Source organism: Cyanistes caeruleus, chromosome 3 (assembly GCF_971803275.1).
Source record: "Cyanistes caeruleus chromosome 3, bCyaCae1.hap1.1, whole genome shotgun sequence".
In the NCBI taxonomy this organism is placed as follows: domain Eukaryota; kingdom Metazoa; phylum Chordata; class Aves; order Passeriformes; family Paridae; genus Cyanistes; species Cyanistes caeruleus.
This window is the reverse complement of record NC_141703.1, coordinates 25,746,756-25,771,483: the sequence shown is the minus strand read 5'-3', so window position 1 is coordinate 25,771,483 and position 24,728 is coordinate 25,746,756. Positions and strand designations below refer to the sequence as shown.

The following is a 24,728-nucleotide window of genomic DNA, read 5'->3' as shown; positions in this document are numbered from 1 at the left end:
TCAGAATTATTTCCAATGCAAAAAACAAGGATTCTCCTGTCAGTGAGAAACTTAATACAATGCTGGGGGGTTTTCAATTACTTAAAATGCAGCAAAATTAAAAGCTTTTTGATTAAAAAAACCCAAAAAACAAAAGAGGTTTCATGGACTTCACTTTCAAATAATTTAAGCTTTAAATTTACTAGCTTAAAAAAACATCATAACCATGATCAGGAGTTGGCCCATAAATCCACAAAGATTAATGCAGAGGGACCTGCTCACAGAGAGATGCATCCCCAGAGCACAATTCCTATTCCAGCTCAGGAGACATTTGTTTCTAACCCTACCCAGGTGCTGTCAGGTCAGCTGCAGAAAGTTATTGGCAAATAATCACCAGGATGCACCAAGAAGTGCAATCAAAGTATCTTCAACACTGGTATTTTAAACAGTTGCTTTGTAATCATGCTGCTGTTGCACTGTATCTGTATTCATTGAGTCATGTCACATTTTAGAAGATCTAAAAGTTTGAAGTGAGATTTCCACAAAATTTCAGGTTTTGTATTCTTGCCATTTCTCAAATGCTTCAAGTTTGTTTCTCCAAAAATTTTCAGAAAATTCAGAGCTTCTTTAAGTATCCAAAATCTTTCCATAGCACAAAGTTACATGTATAAACTGTTATTCTACTTCATCTTTGTAAGTATCAGATTTCTCTTCACTGTCACATGCATGCGCAAATGGGGTCTCTTGCAGAGTAATTCCTGGTGGTGCAGTGGGTTGCAAGCAAAGAGCTCTCAAAAGCAGAGTAGTGTTGGACAGTTTAACTTTTATTCCCTTGAGGAATGAGGCAGAATGCTGTTCAAGAAACTAAACTGTTTGCCCTACGATAGAAAAAATATTTTTGTCTACATTTTTCAAAGTGTAACGGCAGCAAGAAGGGTACGATGGGATTTGGAAAACGGAACATGAATAACTGCACTGTACAAACAGTTCTTTCACTCTCCTTTTGTCCCTTTTCTTTTCCCCTGACATCTGCAAGGGAGTATTTAAAACTAAAGACTAGTTTCTCATGTAAAAGACAGTATCTGCCTGCTCTCCCCACTTCCTCCATCCCCCAATAGGCTCAGTTTGTATACACAGTGCTCATGGACCTTTCTAATGCAATATTAATAACTTAGAGCACCCAAAGCAAATAGTAATAAAATAAAGTCTATGAAAACTTAAAGTCTTTCCTAGTGAAAGCTCTTTAAAAATATATACCTTATTAATGACATTCAATATTATCTGTGGGGGAAACACAGTAAGGTATTAGGTTCAAAGGTTGTTTAATATTCATGAATAAGACCCCAAATGCAAAGAGTCTAGTAACTAAACTCATACGTAATTTCACGTGAACAGCTGCCTCCTTTTAGAAGGAAAAAAAGATTTTATGAAACATTTTAAAGCCAATTTTAGAAAGCAATCCCACCATGGAGTCACTGCCAGATGGCTATAATATTTGACAAGCTACAGACAATGTTTTGTCAACATGTGTTGTGGTTTTTTATACTGCCTGGTCTTCCCAGTACTGTAAGTTACTTCCCCAATAAATATGGGAAACCCCTTTACAAACAGAAAGGCAGTCACAAATATGACTTCTACTCTATGTACTTGTGATCCAGGTACACACAATGATGTTATGCTAAACATACTTGCTGAAGACCAATCTAACTCTTTAACAATACTTGCTTAATAGAGTTTCTCTTCCTGAAAGTACAGCTCAGGTTTCAAATGAATCCTTCTGGTATAATAACACAACCACACTATTCCATAGATTTTTTATTTTTTTTTTGGCTCAAACAGTTGAAGCTAATCATAAGCATCAGTAAAATCTTCTAACACAATATATGAAATCATACTCCTTTCAGTCAGAGCAAAAATACTCATCTGTGAGAACACATACATGTATCCCATATTGAATTACTTAGACAAATAAAACCAATGTTCTGCCAAAATTCTATTATATGGCATATGTACTAGCAATTCCTTTCAGCAGCTCCCTGATCTCCAACTCCAAAAAGCAGTTAAGACTCAACAATGCAACAACAGCACTGAGCTTTAAAATATGCAAACAATAGCACTGAGCTTTAAAAGGCAAGATTTTAAAAGTAAGTGTTCAGAAAACAAGATGCTGTAAGGAAATATTTACAGACACATAGAAAGGCCATGTTTAGACTTGTAAATACCAACCTTTTTTGTAGTTTTGTCCAAAATCCAAAACATGTCGCACATCTCCTTTAATCAGGTATTTTATGCAAGAACAGCATAAATGACACGGCATTTGAGAAACTCACGTATCAAAAGGTCCAAGTGTGCATGTTAAACTCTCCTCAAATGCAGTTGACAGGCTTAGTGCAGTGCATTTAGATTTTGCAGTGAACTTGTTACCAAGGAAACCAGCAGCTGCAGGTGTTTTCCCATACACCAGGGAATGAAAATTCAGCAGTGAGCTCGTCTACTCAGTATTTTAGGCACACTTTTTTTGGTCTCAATAACAAACTATTTCTCAAACTCTGCTAGAAGACAGAGCTTGGGAAATGCAGAATACTGCATTAAAACATAATTAAAAAAACCTTCCCCTATACATGACCTTACTGAACAGTAAACAGCACCTTTAAATATTTTCTTCTTTATTCTCCTCCAGTCTCCTTTCCAGAAGTGCCCTACCTCCCTTGCTTTGTCTCCTTCAATAGAAGTGTGCAAAACCCACCCCGTGCAATGGGTTTTCATCCCAAAAAGTGTTCTCACAACTTGGCAATGCTCCAGCTTCAAACATACAATGCTGACTTGGGAGAGGCTACAGGAATGCATGTTCTGATCATACAGCACAGCTTTGCAAAATTGTACCGTGCTACAGAGATATCACTATGACTGGTATAATTCATGCTTCTTAGGATGAGGATTAAAATACAAATTCTTAGTTAAACCCCAATGGAGATGCAAGGTAGAAAATCCACTTTTGATGCACTTCTTCTACAGGACATTAAACCAGTAACTCATACAATGCTTACTTCTCATTTATGCTACAGATTGGAAGGCCAATATATATAAATTAAAATACACGCATTGCATTTTTTCTTTTTTTAAGTAGCCTCTTTTCTCTGAGTAAGATACTGCAATGTTTATAAATCTTCTGAGATCCTAAAGCATTTTTCTACTTGTCCTCTTTCAGTGTTACTGAATCAACAGCAACATCTACTGGGCACAGAAGGGCAGGATTCAATTTCTTTAAAGAGATTAAAAAGCCAGGTAAAGGAGCATATAATACTTACAATATCCATTTATGGATACTTTGGCATCACTTTGGCAGTCACTGTGAAACCAGCAAGAAACAAAACTTTTAAACACACATTTTCTTTCTTTTCATCTCTTCAGAAGGAAAACAAACCCAACAGAAAGACGGACAGAAGGACAGCACTGACTCCTTTGCTTTGGTTGCCTTTGGAGATGACATTACATGATGACTTATATATGACAAGTAACATGTTACATTTAGGCATATTGGATACAGTGGGCTAACAGAATCAGTTGACAAGAATTCTGCCAGTAAAAGTATTCAAATATTCTTCAGATTCATGCAATAGAGAGTTTTATTATGAACATTTTTGCTCTTTAAATCTATTTTTCCTCTTTGTTTAACAATTAGAGATTTGCTAAATAAAGAAAGCAATCCCCACCAAACTGATACCAACCAAACAGCAATGACTAAAAACCAACCAGATCAGACCAAGCAGAAGTTCTTCAGAACTTCACAAAGAACAAGCTGAACACCTGTGAACATAATAAATGCTCACAACAAGGATTCCAAAGAACTTTGGCATAATAACACCCAGTTATACACCCCTTTCATAGTAGAACCTACTGGGCTCTAAATTCCCTAACTAGAACACAGTAATTGGAGCCTTGTGAGAGGGGTACAGGACAATCCATATTTCTCACATGTTCATCTAAGCAATCCAAAGAAAATGAGAGTGGGACAAGCTCAGTTTCATCCTTGTTGGTGCCCTTCTGCAGGGACTGGTGTTTCACCTGCCTGATGAAAGGCACACATGGGCTGGAGTTCACAATCACAGCCCTTGCCTGGATTTTGACATCTACACAATTCCCTCTTTTAAAATGCAATCAGATGAGAACAGGATCTCTGCTCCAAGCACACACCATGCATCACAAATCAAGTGATTTATTAGAAGTGCTACTGGAAACTAAAAAATCTCAGGACTTTCCTATTACAAGCTGGGGCCTCAACAGCAAACCAAGTTTCCCCTTGCTACCACCCTCTCTGGTCTAGTGACTCTTCAATTCTTCAACACAGTGTCTTCACTCATGAAGAGCTCAGCAGCCAGACTGAGCATCCACCCAGACTTCCAGGCTGAGGAAGAAGCTGGAGAACACTCTTTTTCTGGGAGAGTGCTGCACTCACTTGGCTGTGGCGTATGTCGGGAACCCCAGTGCCACTGTACCCCTTCTGCATGAAGCTGATTACCCTGCCTTTTGAGAAACCAAACAAAGTGTGTGCAGGGCACAGGAAGCAGCTCAAGAGCACCACACACACCAAACTGCAGACAGTCCTCTCAAGGATGACAGCAGCTCTGGGCAAAGGCAAGAGAACCTGTGATGAGGTAGCTCAGTCCTCATCAGAAAACCTACTGAAGGAATTATGCCCTCTCGGACCTCAAACACCTAAATGCTGCCAAAGTGCCCCAAACATTGGCATTGCTCTCCCACAGGCTGCTGGGGAGCCTCTTCCTTTGCAGTGCACTGAACAGAAGTCCAGCAGCACTGCTGGAACCCCACCAGTCAGTAAAACAGGAAAACCCAGCTGCTCCATTTGGGACTGGTCCTGGCTGCACACACAGATGTCATTTTGATACCTTCCATAATCTCATTTATAGACTTCCTATGTAAACATGTTTTGCAAGAGTAAAAAGACAGGCTCAGGCCCTTTTCTGTGCAATGAAGGATGTCCAGACACATAGTACAGCACATGAGACCACTGCTCTCCACTGAAACCACACAGAGGCACAGTACAGCACACAAACAGCAAATTTCAATACACAGTATGGTGGCAAAACACACAATCTGTGTTCTACAGTGAGGTGTTTCTCAAAAGAAGCTATAGTAGGAAGGGGAAAAAAGCACAAAAGCAAACATGTGTCATGTGGTGTTTTTTCCATATTTTTTCCCCCTACTCCTCTGGCTGCAAGCCCTGTCTATGTGGAAAAAAACAACTGAATCTAGTATATGACCTAGGAAAAAACCAAACTGTCCTCAACACAAATACAGCTAGTGAAGAGGACTTCAGGAAGCATTAAGAAAGCTGACTCTGCTTCTAGGCCCACCAGCCTTGTTTCAATTGAGTTTTTTGGCAATTCCTGGCAGTAATACAGAGGTCCCCAATACATTCTCTGCACATACCTGGCCTCATGCACATATCCACACACCTTACTGGAAACAGAAGCTGCTGGCAAGACTGCCTGGTTTTCAAGGACTTGCTCCCTACCTCAAAGAAACCTCAGCAGAAGCACCACTAATGTGTTTTCCCCAAAACCTCCCCATTTGGACAAGTTTCCTTGGCAGCAGTTAATCCCAGGTGGCTTATTTTCCACTGAATCTGTCGTTTCCAGTGTAGCTGTTTTTCCCCACGATGATTTTCGGATGGAAGTGACACATGTTGCAGGGATACCACGAGGCCTTCCCCTCTTTCCTTCACACACTTTGTAAGCATATACATTTCCCCAGGTAAGTCTTTGCAAAACAGGTTGCACAAATTTGACAGCAGGAAATTTTAACTGACAGACTCCAGATAGAACACCAAATTTACTTCCCTCTTCTCTATATAAAGAGTTGTTTAGCATTGTCCATTGAAAACATATTAGTCTGTTCAATAATTAGTTCAGATGACATTGGAAGACTACAATAATGTAATTATGTGCAACAAATAATTTTAAAGAATAGAAACTTTTCTAATTCCCTCCATGATCAACAAATCAGGTATAAGCTGAGCTGAAAAAATACAACTTCTCACTAAACAACTTAAATTGCCTCCAACTATAGCTGAAAGCAAAATTAGGATTGAAAAGAAACTTCAATATTTCATTTCATTATTTTCAACTCTTTCTGTTACCCAAGTTCCCTCCTCCTATATAATGAGGGTTTGACTTCCTAAACACTGAAAGAGAGTGCATTGATTAGCCCCAGAAATCAGTGCATTTGCATGAAACAGCCCTGAGTAATACCTCAGTGCCAGAGGCAACAACTGAACCCAACATTTAATGGGGTATAGGCTAGAACTGAGGCAAAGCAATTTATTTCCATGACAAATGGTTCAGCACAAACAGTCCAGCTGGAAGCCAGGGAGTCTGTGTAACCCCACATTTTACCCTACAGATATGTAGATGCCACTGACGTGATATTAAGGCAGCATGTGAGACTGTGTCACTCAGATGATTCCTACTGCACCTGTCCAAGACCAAACATTTACATTCACAACTTCTCCATCTTCCCAACCCTCATGAGAAGCAAGTGCCAAATCCAGCAAGCAGCCTGCACTTACAGAATAAGCCAGTTTCTAATACAGAGTTTGGTTTTTTTCTGTTAACTTATTATAATCAAGCAGATTTACAAAGATATCCACTGCCTACAAATGCAGGAAAATGGGATTTACAGAATGCCTAAGAAGGTTAGACATGTAACCCCTCTTGAATTTCAATTATACTGCTGCTTAGACACTTTTCCAATTTCTTTGGAGCCACCTGAGGCACCAAAAGCACAAAGGTACTCATGTCAGGGACTAAACAGAATTGACAAAGCTTTCCTGCTTTTGCTTCAGCAAGCATATATTGCTTCATCCTGCACTGAGAATATCTGAAAAGCAAAGCATGATTTAAATAAAAAGAGAAAAATTCACTACATTCAGATGCATCACAAAAGCTAGGAATTTTCTTAATAAACCTTTACTGCTTTCCCTTCTGATTAAATGGCTATAGATTTCAAATAGATTATAAACCAAAAAACACCTATAACTTGTGCTTGTGACATCTCTCTGAAATATTTCTCAATAGAGTTCAAAGAGCTTTGAAGAAAAAATTAAAAATGCTTTCATGCCTTTGACAGAAGCTAAGAGCAATTTCAGGCAGGACCATTTCCTGAAAATGTTCTTTTCAACAAGCAGCAGCTGAACTGAAAATCCATCAAGTGTGGCACTTAATTACAGAGAGACAGACAGACACATACATATATACACACACATAGAATTTTACTGCTGACATTACCAAACTATCTCTGCACAGCTCATTTTTAGCTGGCAATGCCTTTTCACACTAATGAAGCTTTTCTGCTCTAACTTCTTGAACTGAACAAGAAGTTATTTTTATATATTCAATATCTGCTGTAATTCCCAGGAAATAAGGCATTACAGTAAGATGCTTAATATTAATTTCATTTAAGAGGGTGGCTAACTTGCATAGCTTAGAAGTCTTAAGACGAAAATCCTGACAAGACTCCTACTGATTTTAATCAGGCTGGATTTCACTGCTCTTTTACTCAAAGCAGCAACATGACACAGAAGAGGTTTACCACGTAAAGGCTTTCTTTTCCATGTTGTTGGATAGATTATTCCAATTAGTTTTAAGCGTGTCTCATTTTGAGGAGTAAAGCTCATAAGAGTTTTCCAAATTCCCTCAGTTGAAACTCAGTTTTAATGAAAAGCAGCTCCTCTAGCTAACACATAAAAACACTGGCTCACAAACCCATGCTGAGACCACTACCAGTCCTACAGCAGCCAGCAAGGGAACAGGCTTGTAAAGAAATTTATAGACAAAAAAGCCTCCAACAATGGCAAATGCTAACCCTGCACACATAATATATGTTGTGTCTTACTTGGACATCCACTTCACATCACTCAAAACACTGAACAGAAAGCCCTACACAGATCTTTTTATAAGCTCAATGGCCAAACACAACCGGTCTTTAAAGGACAACCCACTGACACCAAGCAGATGAAGAAAAGTGCACAGCAAAACAAATGCCCTTTTCTGCCAAAAAATTATGTTGAGCCCAGATCACTGTTCATAAAAAAAGAAAACAAATCCCAGGTTCCCCCTCCTCGAGCATTGTGACAGATGCCACCAGGGACAACAATAGCTCCCAGCTACGTGCGGGACCGTGTATCGCTAAGTGGCTTGTGTATTATGGCTTAGAGACTGCTGCCCTAGTTGTTTAGTTATTTAAAGGTAAAAAAGGTCATGGGCTATTTAGCACCTGCACAACTGAGAAGCAGACTGAGGCTGAGAAGTCTGTAATGCCATCTTCATTCCACAGAAGACATACCAATGTCAATCCGATGACAGTACATTGGTGACACACCCATGGAACAAAGAGCTCTTCTTGTAGATGCCTCTGGAATTCTAACAAAGAGGAAATCTTCAATTGCCTCACGTATTTTGGTCTCGACACTTTGGTTGGGATTATTTTGTGTACGCAAACAACCTCGTAACAAAAAATACTGTATGATATTCACAGCCTCATTTTTCACATGTACCTTCTAGCTGTATCAATCTGGTTTATAAATTATCCCCTGAACAGAAAACATTTTCATGAAGTCATTAGTGGTAGCATACTGCAATGTACACAACTTTGCCAATTAAAATTAAACTTCTGTTAAGACATTGAATCTGATAAAGCTTCTTGGAGAATATAAAACAGCTCCAAGAACCAAGGACTTTCTAAATATATTGCATAAATTAAAGACTTCTCCCCAAAAAAGCAATAGTACTCTTCTAGGTACCAATAAAAGAATCAAGCTTCTAAGAGACAGTTTTCAGTTTCTTAGTTTTTAATTAAGATTTTTAAAGGTTGCCTTTATACACTCTCAAAGAATAGAGAGGACTCGATCCAAACAGCATTAACCCTTGTTTTTCTGAGAAGTCACTTAATTTGAAATAATATAGTTATTGTAACAATGAATACCCACAATGTTTCCCTTGTACATTACTTTTGAATATTTACACAGTTCTGCCTAGTGCAAAAAAAGGACAAAGGGCTATAAAAAAAAGCAAAGGGCTAATAGATGTAGCTGAAGTTATACTACGTGTTCTGAGTATAACTGAAGGTACCAGACGTACAAGTGTTTAAGAGAAATGTTGATTTTTCCCTCTTCTGATGCAGATGATGAGTCATCAGTGATCTTGATAATGTAACCTGAGCATCCTGTTCCACTGATGCTGCAGATGTATATAATTCAAATATGTCACCTTTAATAATGCCACTGAACAGTGCCTAAAAGGGTGTTTCTGTATGGAAAACAATGCAATTTAACATTTTGAGATGATACACATTTCTTCCAAAGAGCATGAGTGTAACAGATGAGAATTTCAAGTGCCTGTGAGTGCAACAGCTGATAATGTGCTTTGCAGCACTGTTACAAGTGTTAGAATTGGCACATCACTGTCACTTTGCTGACATTTCAGCTGCCTTGTAATTTCAGATGCAAAAACGCCAAAAAAAACAGGTAAATTGATAAAATGGCACACATTTTTAAATTTGAAATAATTAAAAAATTATTTTCCTACTCCTTAAGTATGTCATCTTAGGTAAATTTGGATTAAGGAGATTTCAGACTTCAGTCAGTTATCACCTGTATTCTTGGATTCTTCAAAACCTGGGCAGAGTCGTGGTAGTTCCTTACTTTTGTAAAAGCTCTGACTGTATTATGTGTATATATACATAATATAATATATATATTATATATAAATTATACATTAATATCATTATATTATATATAATGATACATATCTATTATATATAACATATCTATTATATATAACATATCTATTATATATATATTATATTTATATATATATATATGTGTGTGTGTGTGTGTGTGTGGATGGATGGATGTAACACTACCACATCTTGAGACTACAAAAAGTTTCCTCTGCTGCATCATGTCAGGAGGCTAAAAACCCTTACATGAAAAGATTACATTCCAAACAGACCTGAACAGGGGAAAAAAAAAAAAAATCCAAATAACAAAAAGATGTCAACCATCTGAATGGGATGATCACTAAAGAGGAAAAAACCCCACAATTGTATGTAAATAGGCTTCCAAGCACATCACTCCTTAAATCCAATGCCACACAGGTAGAAAAACATAACAGTCACTGAGAAAATATAGAAATATTGGATTTTTAAATTATTATTATTATTAGTAAAGACTCATGATTGTCTTCCATGCCTCCATTCACTTCCAGGATCTTTCCATTTTTCAGGCTCTGCCGAAGACAGGAGAGGGAAGGCTGAATTACACACACCATTTGAATTGAGACTAGAGTACACACAAGTTGTTCTGATGTTATTATGTTTCAGTCTCACTTGTGCTCTGCCTCAAGCTGAATTTTGCATGCTTGTTCATCTATTGTTTTCAAACTCTACTCTTAAAGCTTTCAAGATGTAGTATCTTCTCTCTGTGTGTACCCTTATAGGCACAATGAAGACCTGATATTAATTACAACTTCCATGAAGGCAGTGCAGTAAAAATATTGCTGTTAATATAGGATCAACAGCACAGCAGATGAGTTCCTGGGGAGGGAGAGGGAATTAAAACTTCAGCAACAGCAACATATGGTTTAAATAAAAGCAGAAAGATGCTCTTCATCATACAGTATTATTAGTCTGCATGGGAGACTAACACCCCTCACATTTGCTTTTAGAAGTCAGAAATAACAAGGGAGAAGACTCCAACATGATCTTCCATGGCAGCATCTCTCTTTCCCACGAGAAGACTGTAAGGACTATTTTCACAGAACTGTGAAAATCACTGTGGATCCCTTTACCAACAGGAAAAAATACTTGCTTGTTTTCTTGAAATAAATATTTGAATGAGTATTAAAACTAGTAAAACATCTTCTAATTTTAAATGTTCACCACATTATGCCATTGTAATTCTTTTCAGAACAGACACTCGTTAGCAGTCCTGTGATAAAGTCAGAAAATCTTAACATACAAATTGCATGAATTAAGAGGAATGATTTGTTGAAAATCAAACCCCAATAAAATATCCACAAACAATGATTCAGTCAATCCTCAATACTAGCAACAACAGTATTAAATATGGCACAAAACCTTTCATACTTCATTTACCTGCAGAGTTCATAAACTTTTGCAGAAAATTATCTACCACTAAGTTTCTCATGTAGTCTCTGCCTAGTTCAGGGAAAGCTCCTTTCCCAGTCTACCCACTGATGTCTTCAAGTCAAAAGACAACAAAAAAATATTTATTTATTTTTTTAAAACCATTTTAATCCCACTTTTTCCAGATATGAAGAGTGTCATCATGTCCTTTGCAGCTTCAATTAGTGGCTTGCAATTGGGCTGTCATGCCAGACATGGATGTAATCCCCAGTGAAAAATCTGCTACTTCTCAGGCCAGAAAACTTAGTCCAGAACTTCTTTCACTAAACCTATGAGGTCCCTTTCACATACGCTGCAGTGATAGAAGGGCAGCAGCCACAGCTAAAAGATGAAATTAGCATAGTCAAGCATGTGCAGGCTAATATAGGCAGTCTCATGCCTATGAAGCACATCTCTACACTCAGCTCCTGGTCTTACTTCCCTGCTTTCATTTCAATCCCTGCAGTTTACTAAACCTCTTCTGTTGATTAGCCAGTCAGCCATTGATTCACTGACACTTCAGCAGAGAATAAACATGTAACTTTGAACCCAACACAGCTCTCCCCTGAATTTCTGGGGAGATGAAGTAGCAATTTCCCATTTGAAACCCTTCAGATGACACAATACAGAACCATCTTTCCTCTGACTCCCCAAGACTTGATTCTTTTTCTACCACAGAAGCACAGTGCTCTTAGACTGTCTTAAATCACTGGGATGGAATCAAGTACACCCAGCTCACCTCTAGCCATGGTTTGTTTCACTAGAGATTTCATTAAGAACAAGTAGAGACTGCACAAACTCTTTAGGTACTTTGTTTAACAACTGCCCCAGTTAGGTCTAAATCTTCTCTGCAGGAATCAAGTTCACATTTTCTTGCTTCTATTCTAATAGTTATGGACAACAAGAAAATTAAAACAAGCAGATTTTCACCTTCTTCCATAACTAGCACAGATCTCCACTAGAAAGTCAGAATATGTGTGATTTCCCTTCAGTTTTCTCTTGTAGTCTAGATACACACACCTTATATCCAGAGAAATCTTATCTGATCAACCCTGACATCATCCTCTGGAATTATTACAGGGGTTTTTTTTGCATCTTTCCTTGTTGCCTTCAAAAGAAACCTCCTTCTGGCTGAGACGTCACTGGTACAAAATCAAAATGATTACTGTAATCACTACTTCCTGTTAAGTCAGAGCAGACTATGAATCATTCTGCAGTAGCAACATCATTTGTTCATTCCAGCTAGGACAAAAGAGTCATATCCTGTTTTATAATTGTGCAGCAAAACTGTATTTTAGTGAATTCCACCTTTCCAGTTTTGGAACAGCTTTCCAGCTTAGAGAGGTTTGCATAAATATATTTAGGTATTTAATTACCTAATTAAATTTAATTACCCAGGAGACTTTATAAAAATATTTTTCAAAATGAAATGAAAATGTGTTAATAATTATCAAATGCCATTAGATGCAACTGCTAATCAAATTATAAAATTTCAGTCCATCTGCACTAGTACCAAGGCAAAGCTTCCATTCCTATATGAACTATGTGACAACCTCCTGCACAGGTAAATATAAAATCAGATGGTACAGTAAAAAAAATGCATTCTTAGTCCCAGCAACTACAAACTAGCACTCACTATGGTTTTCTGCTTATGGTCTGTTTTATCTTTTATCAATAACAGGAGGGGGCTGCAGGTAGGCACTCTTGGGGCTTTTTATTTAGCATCAGCCTCATCAATAGAAGGTGAGACACGAAAGACGTTGAAAGCTCGTGCCATAACAGCTAAACTTCCTTGGTTACAATGCCTTTTTAAAAACTTTCCAGCTAATAGCATAGTGTTAAAAGCTTACAAGCATTTGCTTAAGCCAATCATTAAAACTAAACATACACTTTGCTTCTAACAGTGCCTGCTTGTCACAGTTTAGAAACAATGGATAAAGCTCTATTATTAAACTTACATTTTTCTATTATCTTGCTTACTATATTTTCTAAGGCCTATCTCTACACAGTTCAAAAACACAGCTTTATTGTTTCCTGTCCTTGCATGCCTGTGTATTCCTGCATTCTTCTATTCTAAGATTTGCTTTCACACAGCCTCTGAGAGTTTTCTTTTACCATTTTTATTTCCCACAATGGTCCACAGCAACAAAAGTAATGTGATATGGTGCAAGGGTATTTTTCACTTGCTTCTCAGCAGTTTCTACAAACTATGATTTTAAAACTGTAGAAAGGTAGGTCAGGTTTCTCTGGGATAGCTATTTTTTGCTAAACAATTAATTCATGTAATGATTTTAATTTCTTATAACAAGCATCAGTCCTTCCAAGTACAAGTTTTCATTGGCTGCTATTAAGCATTTGCTTTTGCAGTGACATCAGCCCCCTCTGGTGAATATTCAGCTATTCCTTTCCTTGGGCTCCCTGCCTTACTCTCATTGTTAGAGAAAGATACAAATGCTAAAATTCTTTAAGCCATCTGTCCTCCTCTTAACAGTCTGGCAGCAGCCAGTTTCAAAACACGTTGTATTTTTCTCACCTGCCATGATTTCTGTCACCTCTTGCTGATCTTGCACAAGCTGCATGGTATCTGACACCACAACCTGATGGTTGGTATCTTCTTCTTTCTCTTCATTAGGCTGGTTGGCTGTTGCAAAACAGTTGCAGCTTCCAGCTTCTTTGCACAGGATCAGGGTCCGATACCAGTAGTCAGACATGAAAACTCTGTGAGCTGATTTCTGAAATATGAAAACAAACAGAAAATCATTTTCTGCAAAACATAAGGAAAAAAACTAGCTACTTGAAAGAAAAGGTTCAAATGTTAAGGAGAACTATTACGTACGGATTTTCATATCTTTTATTTTATTTGAAGAAAAAAAATATGGAGTTTATAATAGTCATCCATGGTATAATACCCAAAGTAAAAAGTTTGAGTTCCCTGTTGTTTCTCAAAATGCTTATATCAAAGGTCAGGAAGCTAATATAAAAAAACAAAGATAAAACCAGTACACAAATATCAAATCACATGTGATCTGCATAAAGGCAAAAAAAATCAATATCACTGTATTCTTAGCAGAACAAGTCAATATTTATCTTAAATGCACCTTCTAAAACCAAGTTTAGCTAGATGAAAGAACACACCAGAACATGGGTTGCCAAATAAGTGAAAGAAAAAAAGATAATGATAAAAGTGGACAAGATACTATGATTGCCATTTTATGGGAGGCTGAAATTACAGTTCAAATTTTCCATAAACAAATTGACTGAATGAAATCTTGGCACTTGAAATCTGGCAGGAAGAGGAGATGCTTTGGTTTCTGACACAGCACCCAGGTCCTTCACCACCGCCCTTCTACCTGAGCAGAAGGGGTAACAGTTCCCTTAGCCTAGCAGGAACCAGAAATTACCAGGCTTATTATATGTGTATTTACAGGTAAGAGAGCAAGCAAGTACTTAAACACTCATAAGCTCCTCAATTTATGCCAGAGAAGTACAGGGAGGTTTGTTTTTTAACATAAACAAAAATTACCCCCTTCTTGAAATAACAATGAAAATAGCACTAACTGTGAAAGATTTTGTCCATTTGAGGAAACATCCTGATCTTTCCAAATAATTAATCATTGTTAAAAGCAGCTGGAAGCTCAAAAGTTGGGGACTTATTAAGTCTCAAAGCCTCCTGCAACAAGCAACTCACTCAGCTTGCTCAGAACCCTATCCAACCTGACCTTGATGTTCCCAGAGATGGAAATACCACTTTTCTGGGCAACCTGTTCCAATGTCTCATGGCCCCATTGTAAAAAAAACCCAAAAACAACCAAACAAAAAGCGCCTCTCTTCTTACATCTAATCTAAAATCAATCCTTCAGCTTAAAAATATTGTCCCTTTTTTACATCTCCAAATGACCTTGAAGAAAGTCCCTTTCCAGATTTCCCACAGGCTCCCTTAGGTACTGGAAGGAATCCCTGGAGCCTCCTCTACTCCAGGCTGAACAACCCAAACCATCTCAGCCTGTCTTCACCGGAGATGTGCTCCAGCCCTGTGACCATCTCCATGGCCCTCCTCTGGACTCACTTCACCATGTCCACATCTTCCTGACGTGGGAGACCCCATAGCTGGACGCAGCTCTCCAGGTGGGGTCTCACCAGACAGAAGGGCAGAATCCCCTCCCATGACCTGCTGCCCACACTGCTGTTGATGTGAATGGGCCTTCTGGGCTGCAGGTGCACAAGGCTGGATTGTGTCCAGCAGCACCTGGACACTGCCTCGTCTACGAGCACCCCAAGTCCTTCTCAACAGGGCTGCTCTGGAGCAGTTCATTCCCCAGCCCAGATCAATACCAGTGGTTGCCCTCACCCACATGCAGCACTCTGCCTTTGGCCCTGTTAGACCACATGAGATTCCCAGGGGCCCATTTCTTGAGCTTGTCCAGGTCCCTCTGGATGGCATCCAGTCCTTCAGATGAGTCAACAGCACCACTCAGCTTGGTGTCATCTGCAATTTTCAGGGGGTGCACTCAATCCCTTTGTTATTAGTGAAGATATTAAGTAACACTGATCCCAGTAGAGGCCCCTGAGGGACATGACTTGTCACTGATGTCCATCAGGACTCTGAGCCACTGACACCACCCTCAGGGTACGTGGTACATGACCATCCAACCAACTCTTCGTCCACTGAACAGTCCACCATCAAATCCAACTCTCTCCAGCTTAGAGAGAAGAATGTTGTGGAGCACCATGTCAGAGGCTTTACAGAAGTGCAGACAAATGACATCTGTAACCCTTTCCTTGTCACTTGATGGGCCACTGCATCACAGACAGCCACTACATTGATCAGGCAGGGCTTGCCCTTGGTGAAGTCACACTGGCTGTCCCTAATCACCTCCCTGTGCCTGAGCACAGCTTCCAGAAGGATCTGTTCTGTGATCTTCCAGGCACACAGGTGAGGGTGACAGGTGGTAGTTTCCAGGGTCCTTCTTTCTACACATTTTAAAGATAGGTACAATGTTTTATTTTTTCCAGTCACCTGGTATTTCACCTGCCTTCCATGACTTTTCAAATCATGCAGAATGACTTGAGAACAACCTCAGCCAGTTCCCTCAGGACTCAGGGTTGCATCTCATCAGGTCCCATACATTTGACTTCCTCAGGTGGTCACAAGCCTGACCTTAGTGGGAGGAACTTTGCTGCCCTGGTGCCCATTTTGCAGCTCATCTACTCCAGAAGTGTGGGAAGAGAGGCTGCCAGTGAAGCCTGAGCACCTCAGCTTTCTCCTCATCCACTGTTACCAGTTTGCTGGCCTTGCTCATCAGCAGGGGTACACTTTCTTCGACTTTCCTTTTTTTGCCTGACATACCAATAGAATCCCTTCTCATTATTCTTTGCATCCCTTGCCAAGTTCAGCTCCACTTTCACCTTGACCTTCCTCACCATAACCCTAAAACTGGACTGCATCCCTCTATTCTTCCCAGGACACCTGTCCTCGTTTCCCCTGACTCTTCAGGGAATTACCCCACATCCAGAGATGGGTTTGTTCCCACTCTCCACCAGAAGGCATATTGGCAAGGAAAATAATCTCCAAGCACAAAGAACCTGACAGGCTTTTCCAAGTCTATCTCAAAAGGACCAGGCCCAAGCAGGGGAGATATACATCTCCCTGGGCAAATTTAATGCTTTAGGAAAGAAACAGATGCACAATCTTCATTTGTCCGCTAAGCATCAAAATCCAAGTGTTTCTAGTGTATCTGTTTCTAGCTGCTGATTAAATTGAGTAAAAACATCACTCCAGACCATGGATATTAGCAATAAGTCTGCATTCTCTGTATTACATTAGAAGGTGTCAGTTTTATAGACTTGAGCAAAGTAAATTCAATTTAATAAGCCTTCGTAACATAAAAGAGTTATCTGTTTAAAAAAAGGCAAAAAAATACATCATTTAGCACCAGATCCCTCAGGAATCACCCATGAAGAATAAAGTACTCTCTATGGCACTTACTGCAATGCTTCAACAGAAGAGAAGATTTCCAGAAAAAACATCCTTCAAGTATTACAGTAAGGTGCATCTTCTCCCCAGTTTAAAGAGAGCAATTTTGTTTTATTTTCACCATTTCCTCAGTTCTCTTTGCCTGTTTCCAGACTTTGACTTTGCAGTGCTTGTCAGAGGATGGGTAATGGAGTTAAAAGCAAATTGCTCAACTCTCTGTAGCTGCTGAACTGGACTGGTTCATTGCACACATCCTCCTTGTCACACAGAAAATGGCAAACACTTCCAGCTGTACTAATGCACCTTCTTCTAGTAAATAATGTACGTAGCAAATAGGACACAGCTTCAAGCTGCTTCTGCCTCTACAACACTCTGTCATGCCATGTGCAATGACAGGCACAAGTGTGCACATGCAGGTACCTGAACAGCACAGTGGGTTTAATAAAAAATAGCACTTCTTAGCAATTCAATTTTTCTTTTTTAATTCTGTGGGAGCAGGGGGAATTCTTTCCATTACCCTTACATCTGAGACACTAAATAGATTTTAGTTCTTAAATCTGCTTAGAAAAGTTTGAAGTTCCCCACTTTTTACCCCAAGTATTGGGGCAATGATAAGGAAGAAAGTCTTCTCTGCAGGAGAGAAGCATTTCAGAAACTTCCAGCAGTTTTTGTCCCTGCTCCTGTGCAAGGTGAACTGAAAAGCAGCTGGATCTATGATAAGAAGTCCGCAATTACTCTAATAGGAATAATTTTTTAATTTATTGCCTTTATTTAAGGAATGGAAAGTCCTGAAGATTTAGCAGAAATAATTATACACAAGCATGCAGTTAGAGACAATCATTTATGACCTTAGTCCTTAATTATTTTCTGATCCACTGATGGTCTTGATCTTAAGAGCAGTAATGCGAACTTAGATCTTAAGAAAACAGAGTAGGAACTCCATGTGCAAAGAAATTGGGGGGAAAAAATAGATGAGGACTGAGAGATAGTCACTGTATATGTTTGTCACACTTCCATGAAGAGAGGCAGCTTGCACATTCATAAAACTACTGACCAAGATTGACTAGAAAAACAGAAACATAAAAGAAAGAGGAAAAGAGAAACCCCAAATAACCACAACTTTTTATTTTGGTTTATGAGCTAATACAAGATGTTCCAACAAGTCAAAGCATCCCTGATGGATATATCTCCACTTGGATCACTGCAGTGACTCTGAAGACACAAGTAGCTTTTCTTATTATTTCAAAGCATCCAAAGATAAACTCATACTCTCAGCCAGCATAAAGCTAGGCTGATACAACATGGAAAAAGCCCAAGACTGAAACCTCCTTTTGACATTTACAGATCTGAACAATTGCTCCCAAACCTCAGTTTCATATGTTAGAACCAATACCACTTGAGAGTTTGAGTTTTTCTGTTTGCTTTAAATTAGATTGCAGACAGCAAAGTTGGTGAAATACCCAAGGAAAAGCAGGAGCAGAATTTGGATTCATTTGTCAGGACACAAAGGCACTGGTAAACTACACTGCAGCCAGGATCTCTTTACCTGTGGGCCCATGAACTGTACATAAGTAATAATAATGTTAACATCCTTAATTCTTAACTCCACATTACTCCTTAATTAAGGTGCAAATGCTTCCTGAAACATTGCTTAAGAAAGTCAGACAAAAGAACAGTTTTTAAAAGCAAGAGTCCTATTTCAATCTCTTTGCACACACACTTCACTGAATTTACTTCACTTTTCCATTAAAAATCCCCCTTTAATTCAAGAATAACATTGCAAAGGCAGTAGTTAATTATTATCTTAAAAAGTAACCAGATTACGTAAGGGACAGAGTTATCTCAGAAACTTAAATCCACTTTCTGCAGCCACTTCACCAAGGCACTTAAACCAAACTCCCAGGGTCCCAATCACCTTCAATCCATGCTCTCTTACTAGATCACTGCTGCTGACACATGATGCAATTTCTTCATCCATTTTCCTGGTGAAGAGTATTTTTTCTAGGCATGTGTAACACAAACATTTAAATATATCTCACTTCTAAAACCATTTGTCCAATATTTTCTGATTGTCCTGTGAATTACCTCCCTCAGCATTTAATCAGTGCAGCATTCTACTGTGCTTTCATCATTGTTCCATTTAAGTCACTGAGAAATAAAATGTATTTGTGTGGGGAAAACTGCTCCCAATTTAGCACCTACTAGGACTTCACACACTTATTTTCCATAAACATGATGACACTTTATGCCAATGCCCTTAAAGAAAAACTGTTTAATATCCAGCCTGGATAGCAAGCTTAAACTTATTAATTCACCAAGCTCAGTACACCCACATCAATAGAGGCAGCAGAGCCCAGATGATGATCTAAGGGCTCATCCCCTGCAGGAGAATTGGACTGAACTGGCTACCAATATCTCTATAACAGTATCTCTTTATTTTAGAATGAATTAAAATACTCTGAATGGTATTTAAACCATCAATGTTGCTCTGATGAGAATCTTATTTCAGGTGCATGTATCTGTCTGCAGCATTATTCCAAATTTTTGTGCTTTGCAATGCTGGCCAGCCATTCTTCCCATTGTCCAATTCAAGGAGAAAGTGCAAAATACATCAGACACACATTATAGCCCAGGTTCCTCCCATCCATGAAACTGAGATGTCTAAGCTAAGAATCTTTTTGATGACCCACAGGACTTCAGCATTCCCTGGAGTAAGAGAGCTGTGCATCCTCTGAGGCTCATCAGACCCTTACTTTATCTCCAGAGAGTCCAAGGCAACTGCACATGAACTTGAGTTTGTATAAACAAAAGTCCCACTTTTTGTATACGTTACCAACTGAGTGCCACAAAGAATGAGTCGTGTAATAAAAACAATAAAACACTTTAGGATTTCAGTAAAGTCCATGAAATTACTCAAGCTCTTCCTACAGAGATATTGTACTTCTACTCTTGCCCTTCTCCCAGTCCTTTTACATTTCGTTCAGAAGGATGAAAAGGAAAAATCATCAGCAACAAAGCCCCATTCTAATCTCTCTCTAGGGTATGTAGAATACCCTCACATGTTTTAAGTCAAAATCAATTTAAAGACTAAATCTTTTCTCATTTGGAGTTGTACTGTGATCAGCATTTAACTTGAATATTAAGTAGTCCTTCAAGATAAAGGGTCTCATTTTGTATTTAAAAGCCTTTCACAAAGCATTAAAAGTCATCAACACATTTATGTAGAAAATACGAATTTCAAAGAAAATGCAAGGCTATTTAGCAAGACCTAACCTGAGGCCTCTACAAAGGAAAAAAAATCAAATGCATTTCATAAGAGAAACAATTTCTTATTTATTCGACTTTTCATCCTCTAGGTAGCCACTTCTTCTTCGAGAAATGCTTACACATTTAAATGAAGTCACTCAGCTATCTTCCTTCCTCCTTTTGGGGCAGAAATACGTAAGAAGTTTACTTTTGTTAGTCAGCTCAGAATTGTGCATTATATTTTAAGACCTCTAACAAAAACAATAAAAAGATAAACCTAGGATGACAGAGGGTAGCTGAGCTCCCAAGGCTTGAGTAACCTTCCTCACTGCCTGCCCCTACCCACTCTGCAATCAAGTGCAGGAAGAGCTTCAAGTACTCGGCCAAATTCTCTTCTTTTTCAGAGCTGCGGGCCCAGTGCACACCAAGCCATCCATGGACTGTCTGAGCAGAGCATGAGGACAAGGAAACAACAGAAATTAAATGAGGTATGGACAGAGCACCTGGCTGTAAGCAACCTCACCTGAGCTGCATCACATGTCCTATAGAAACCTGGACCTTATGCATCCCACACTTCCCCTTTGCAAACAGGAGAAAAATAGAGGCCCTCAACTTTTATACAGCATGAAATTTGAAAAGGGGCTTGTTGTTCCTTCTGTACAAACTTGATATCTAATGCTGAATGCAAGATTTCTGTATTTTCAGTGACTATAACCAAAGAAAAGCCGGAGTCTGAGGAGTGTTAATGTAAACGTGAGAAAACCTCCATGTTATAGAATTCCAGTTGCCTAGAGATCATTATTAGCAAAAGCATAATTTTCTTAGTCTCTAAAACTCCCACCAAACCACCTACATTCCTGAAAATGGAGCTTTTGCTCAGACATCTAAACTTTTCCTCCTGCCCCCTCATACTGCCCCCACAACCCCAGCTTTTTTCCCACTCCTTCCTCTTTCCATCCATGAGACATCAAATAAAATACTGGCCTGAACATGGTGTCCTCTAAAGCAGCATGGAGAGCAGCTTATACTTCTCTAGAACAGTTCACTGTATCTATTTTCACTCAGATCACATTTCAGAGATTTTTTCCAAGACCCCAGAGAATGACAAGCCAGGTTTCATTTTTAGATTAAGCCTGAAACACAATAGAAGCTGATAGCTCTAAGCAGTACTCTGTGGAGAATGAGGTGGTTTTGTACTTGACCTCTTATTTCAAGGGGCTGATAAATCTCCCTTTGTTCAACTTGTTGTCATGATAAACCCAAACTCCCATCTCACCAATGCATTATTCCACGCACAAACACAAGATGCTGCCCACCAGCATGAGGACACTACACAAGTCCCATTTGTTTAACTCAGAGGTACCTGTGGCCAAGCACACAAATCCCAACTCCTACACTAATTCAGCTGAAAGAAGAAAAATACATGCTACTTTCTGAAAGTCAGTGAGTACATGGGATGTTCTAGTTCTTAACTTATTTATCACAGGAACAAGCATCAGAATATTAGCAGTTTCTCTTGAAATCAGAACTTGGAACATCTAAGACGTTTCTCTGCAGAAAGCTCCAAGGAGAGTGCCTTTGTTCAGTGACCGTAAAACAGGAGTACGTGCTTTGCTCCACTTAGAGGACACAAGTCCCCGAGAGATCACTTGGGTCACTTCATGCCACCGACTTGCTGACAAATATATAATAGGTGTCCAGTTTCAAAGGGCTCACAGAACATCTACTCCACATGTCCCTTCTCTTCCTCCTCCCCCCACCCCAACTTGTGGCAGATCAAAAGCATTTTGCAATAACCCACCAAGAAAACCTTCAAGACTCGTAGCTTCAGCATTCAGTCTTGTACCATCACACACACAGAAGGAAAAAAAGGCATGGCTGTGGTTTCCTAAGGCTCGAGAAACCTTCCCCAGCTGCCTGTCTACAGAGATGGAGAGCACTGCCAATGTCCTGTGTCTGCAGAATTTGTTGAGCCTAAGTGCAAGGTGAAGGCAATGCTCTAGGAAAGAAGAGGCAAGTTCTCTTCCTATCTACTTGGATTTAATTTCCTGTTAAGTAACCATGATGAATACTTCCTAATGAAGTTGTTAAAGATTTACCCAACAGGGTAATTTTGTTAGAAACAGCAACTGACAATTTTAATTGTGAAAGGAGCACTGTGTTTGAAGTTTCAAGCAGATGTATGTTTTAAGACGATTAAATCCGATCGCTATTTTGAAGCTCCTGCAAAGCCTCAACAGTGCACACAGGTGGCTGCCTTCAAGACGGATTTTGCAGACCTCCATCATTAAAAAAACAAAACAAAACAAAACAAAACAAAAGGCCTTTCCATGCAACTTCTGTAATTACTTTTGTATAGTCCAGCGCCAAATCAGTGAAGCATATCACTTCTGGAAGACATCTGAAACCCAAGAATTGCAAAGTTCAACACAAAAAAAAAAATAAAAAAAATCACGTGCATGTGATCCAGGCCTCCCTACAGAAGGGATTAGAATGGAAAAATGGACAAGAGGGTTGTGGGGTAGCAGCCAGGCCCAAAACACAAGAAAGGACAGACATGCAACATGAAGTACAGAAACAATGCTCAATTCCCTACCACTGTGCCTTTACCAAATATGTGCTGTAGGACCTTCTTGAATTAGGGTCCACATCAAATCTTATTCCTCTCCACTCTTACTAAAATGATGTTTTCTTCTGTTCACAATAGTATTATTTCTCTTTCAACATGCTAACTAAGCTTGCACAGGATAAGTACCTTTAATAAACACAGACCCTGCTACTGAACATTAAACTGATACACTCCCCAAGCCAGAAAAGCTTTCTTTGTACTAATAAACTCCAAAAAGCACTTATGATTATCATAGAAAGCCAACCTACATCTAGATCTTTTAGAAAACAAATTTGGCTTCCATTTATTTGCTTTCTGAGCTTTTCTATTTCTCTGCTATTCACGTTCTCAGTCATTCTGAAATCATTAAATCAAACTAGCTGTATAAAGGAAATAAAGGGCTTGCAAGAGCAAATAGGCTCTTGCCATTGCCATGTCCATCGTGAAAAAGTTTTAAATTCCTTTTCAAGATTTTTGGCTAAAAATATCTTCAAGTAAACCTCTATTTCTTGTTTTTAGATTACAAACACTTAAATCTCCTTCCTTTTGTAGATACAAAAGAAACAGAAGTAAAAAAAAAAAAAACCCAACAAACAACCCAAAACAACAAAACCACCAACAATCTACAAACACAGCTGGCAAATTTATTTTAATAGTCCAGCCCCAGTGAAACACAAAACGTAAATAAACACCACAAGCGGCAGAAACATCCTTCTTTACAGTCCCCGCGATTAACCATTGCAGGTAACACCAGCCAACAACACCCCGCGTCTAAAACACCTTCTTCGTACCAAAGGACCGCTTTGTTTCTCCAGTTCGGGGATACAACTCGGGGATGTAATTCGGGGGAAGCAGCCCCAAGGGCACAAGCACCGCAGGGCAGGGGCAGCCCCGGCTACCCCCACGCCCCCGGGGAGGAGAGGGCATCCCGCGCCGAGCGCCCCGGTTCGTATTTGTCCGCTCGTTTTCAGGCAGGTTACCGTGCTTGCCTTTGTTTGGCTTCCTCCCCCAGCCCGGACCTATCGCCGCCGAAGCTGAGGGGGGCAAACAGCGAGGAAGGGAGCGGCACGCCGGCGGGCAGAGCCGCTCCGCGGAGCGCCGGTGAGCGCGGTGTGCCCCGCTGCTGCCGCTGCTGCCGCTGCTGCTGCCGCTGCTGCTGCTGCCGCTGCTGCTGCCCGGCCCCGCCGCCGCCGCCGCCTCCCGGGCCGGGCCGGGCCGGGCCGGGCGCTCCCGGGGCTGCCGCGGGCCACGAGGAGCCCGCCGCACTCACCTCCCGCCCTGCCCGCAGGACCAGGTGGCCGCTGCCGCCGGCGCTCAGCAGCTCGCCCGGGCGAGTGGGGCAGCGCCTCCCGCCGGGGCCCGCGGCGTGGGAGGGAGGGAGGGAGGGAGAGGGATGGGATGGGATGGAGTGCGGGGGAGGCGCCGCCGGGCCCCGCCCGCGGGCGGAGAGGCGGCGGAGAGGAGCTGCCTTTTGTCCGAGCTGCGATGCTCGGCCCGGCAGCGGCATCCCCCGCCCCGGGCGCGCTCGGCGGGAGGCGGCCGCGGCCCTTTGTGCAGCGGCAGCGCAGCGCTCGTCCCCGGCCCGCTCACCTCCAGCACCTGGGAGGGCTGGGGAAACAGCACCGCCTCCTCCCCCCGGCCACAAAGGGCCCACGCTCCCCGGGTAGGGGTGGGGTGGTGGGGTGGGAGTGGGGGCTCTGCGTGCCTTCTTCAGTG

The 24,728-nt window shown here is 40.4% G+C and overlaps 1 protein-coding gene across 5 annotated transcripts in view; it reads right to left on the bottom strand.

Moving 5' to 3' along the window:
• MCF2L (MCF.2 cell line derived transforming sequence like) overlaps positions 1–24,450 on the bottom strand; it is a 153,966-nt gene extending 129,516 nt beyond the window's left edge. For 4 of the 5 annotated variants that reach the window (XM_086880227.1, XM_086880212.1, XM_086880213.1 and 1 more), the window contains exons 1-2: positions 24,283–24,450; positions 13,718–13,916 (exon numbers count right to left, since the gene is read on the bottom strand). In XM_086880227.1, coding sequence (XP_086736353.1) covers positions 13,718–13,895 — 178 coding nt within the window. In that variant the 5' untranslated portion in view covers positions 13,896–13,916; positions 24,283–24,450. Of the gene's footprint in view, positions 1–2,205; positions 2,449–13,717; positions 13,917–24,282 lie in introns of those variants that run through there. The other variant, XM_086880219.1, reaches the window with a different exon arrangement.
• Between the last annotated feature and the right edge of the window lie 278 nt (positions 24,451–24,728).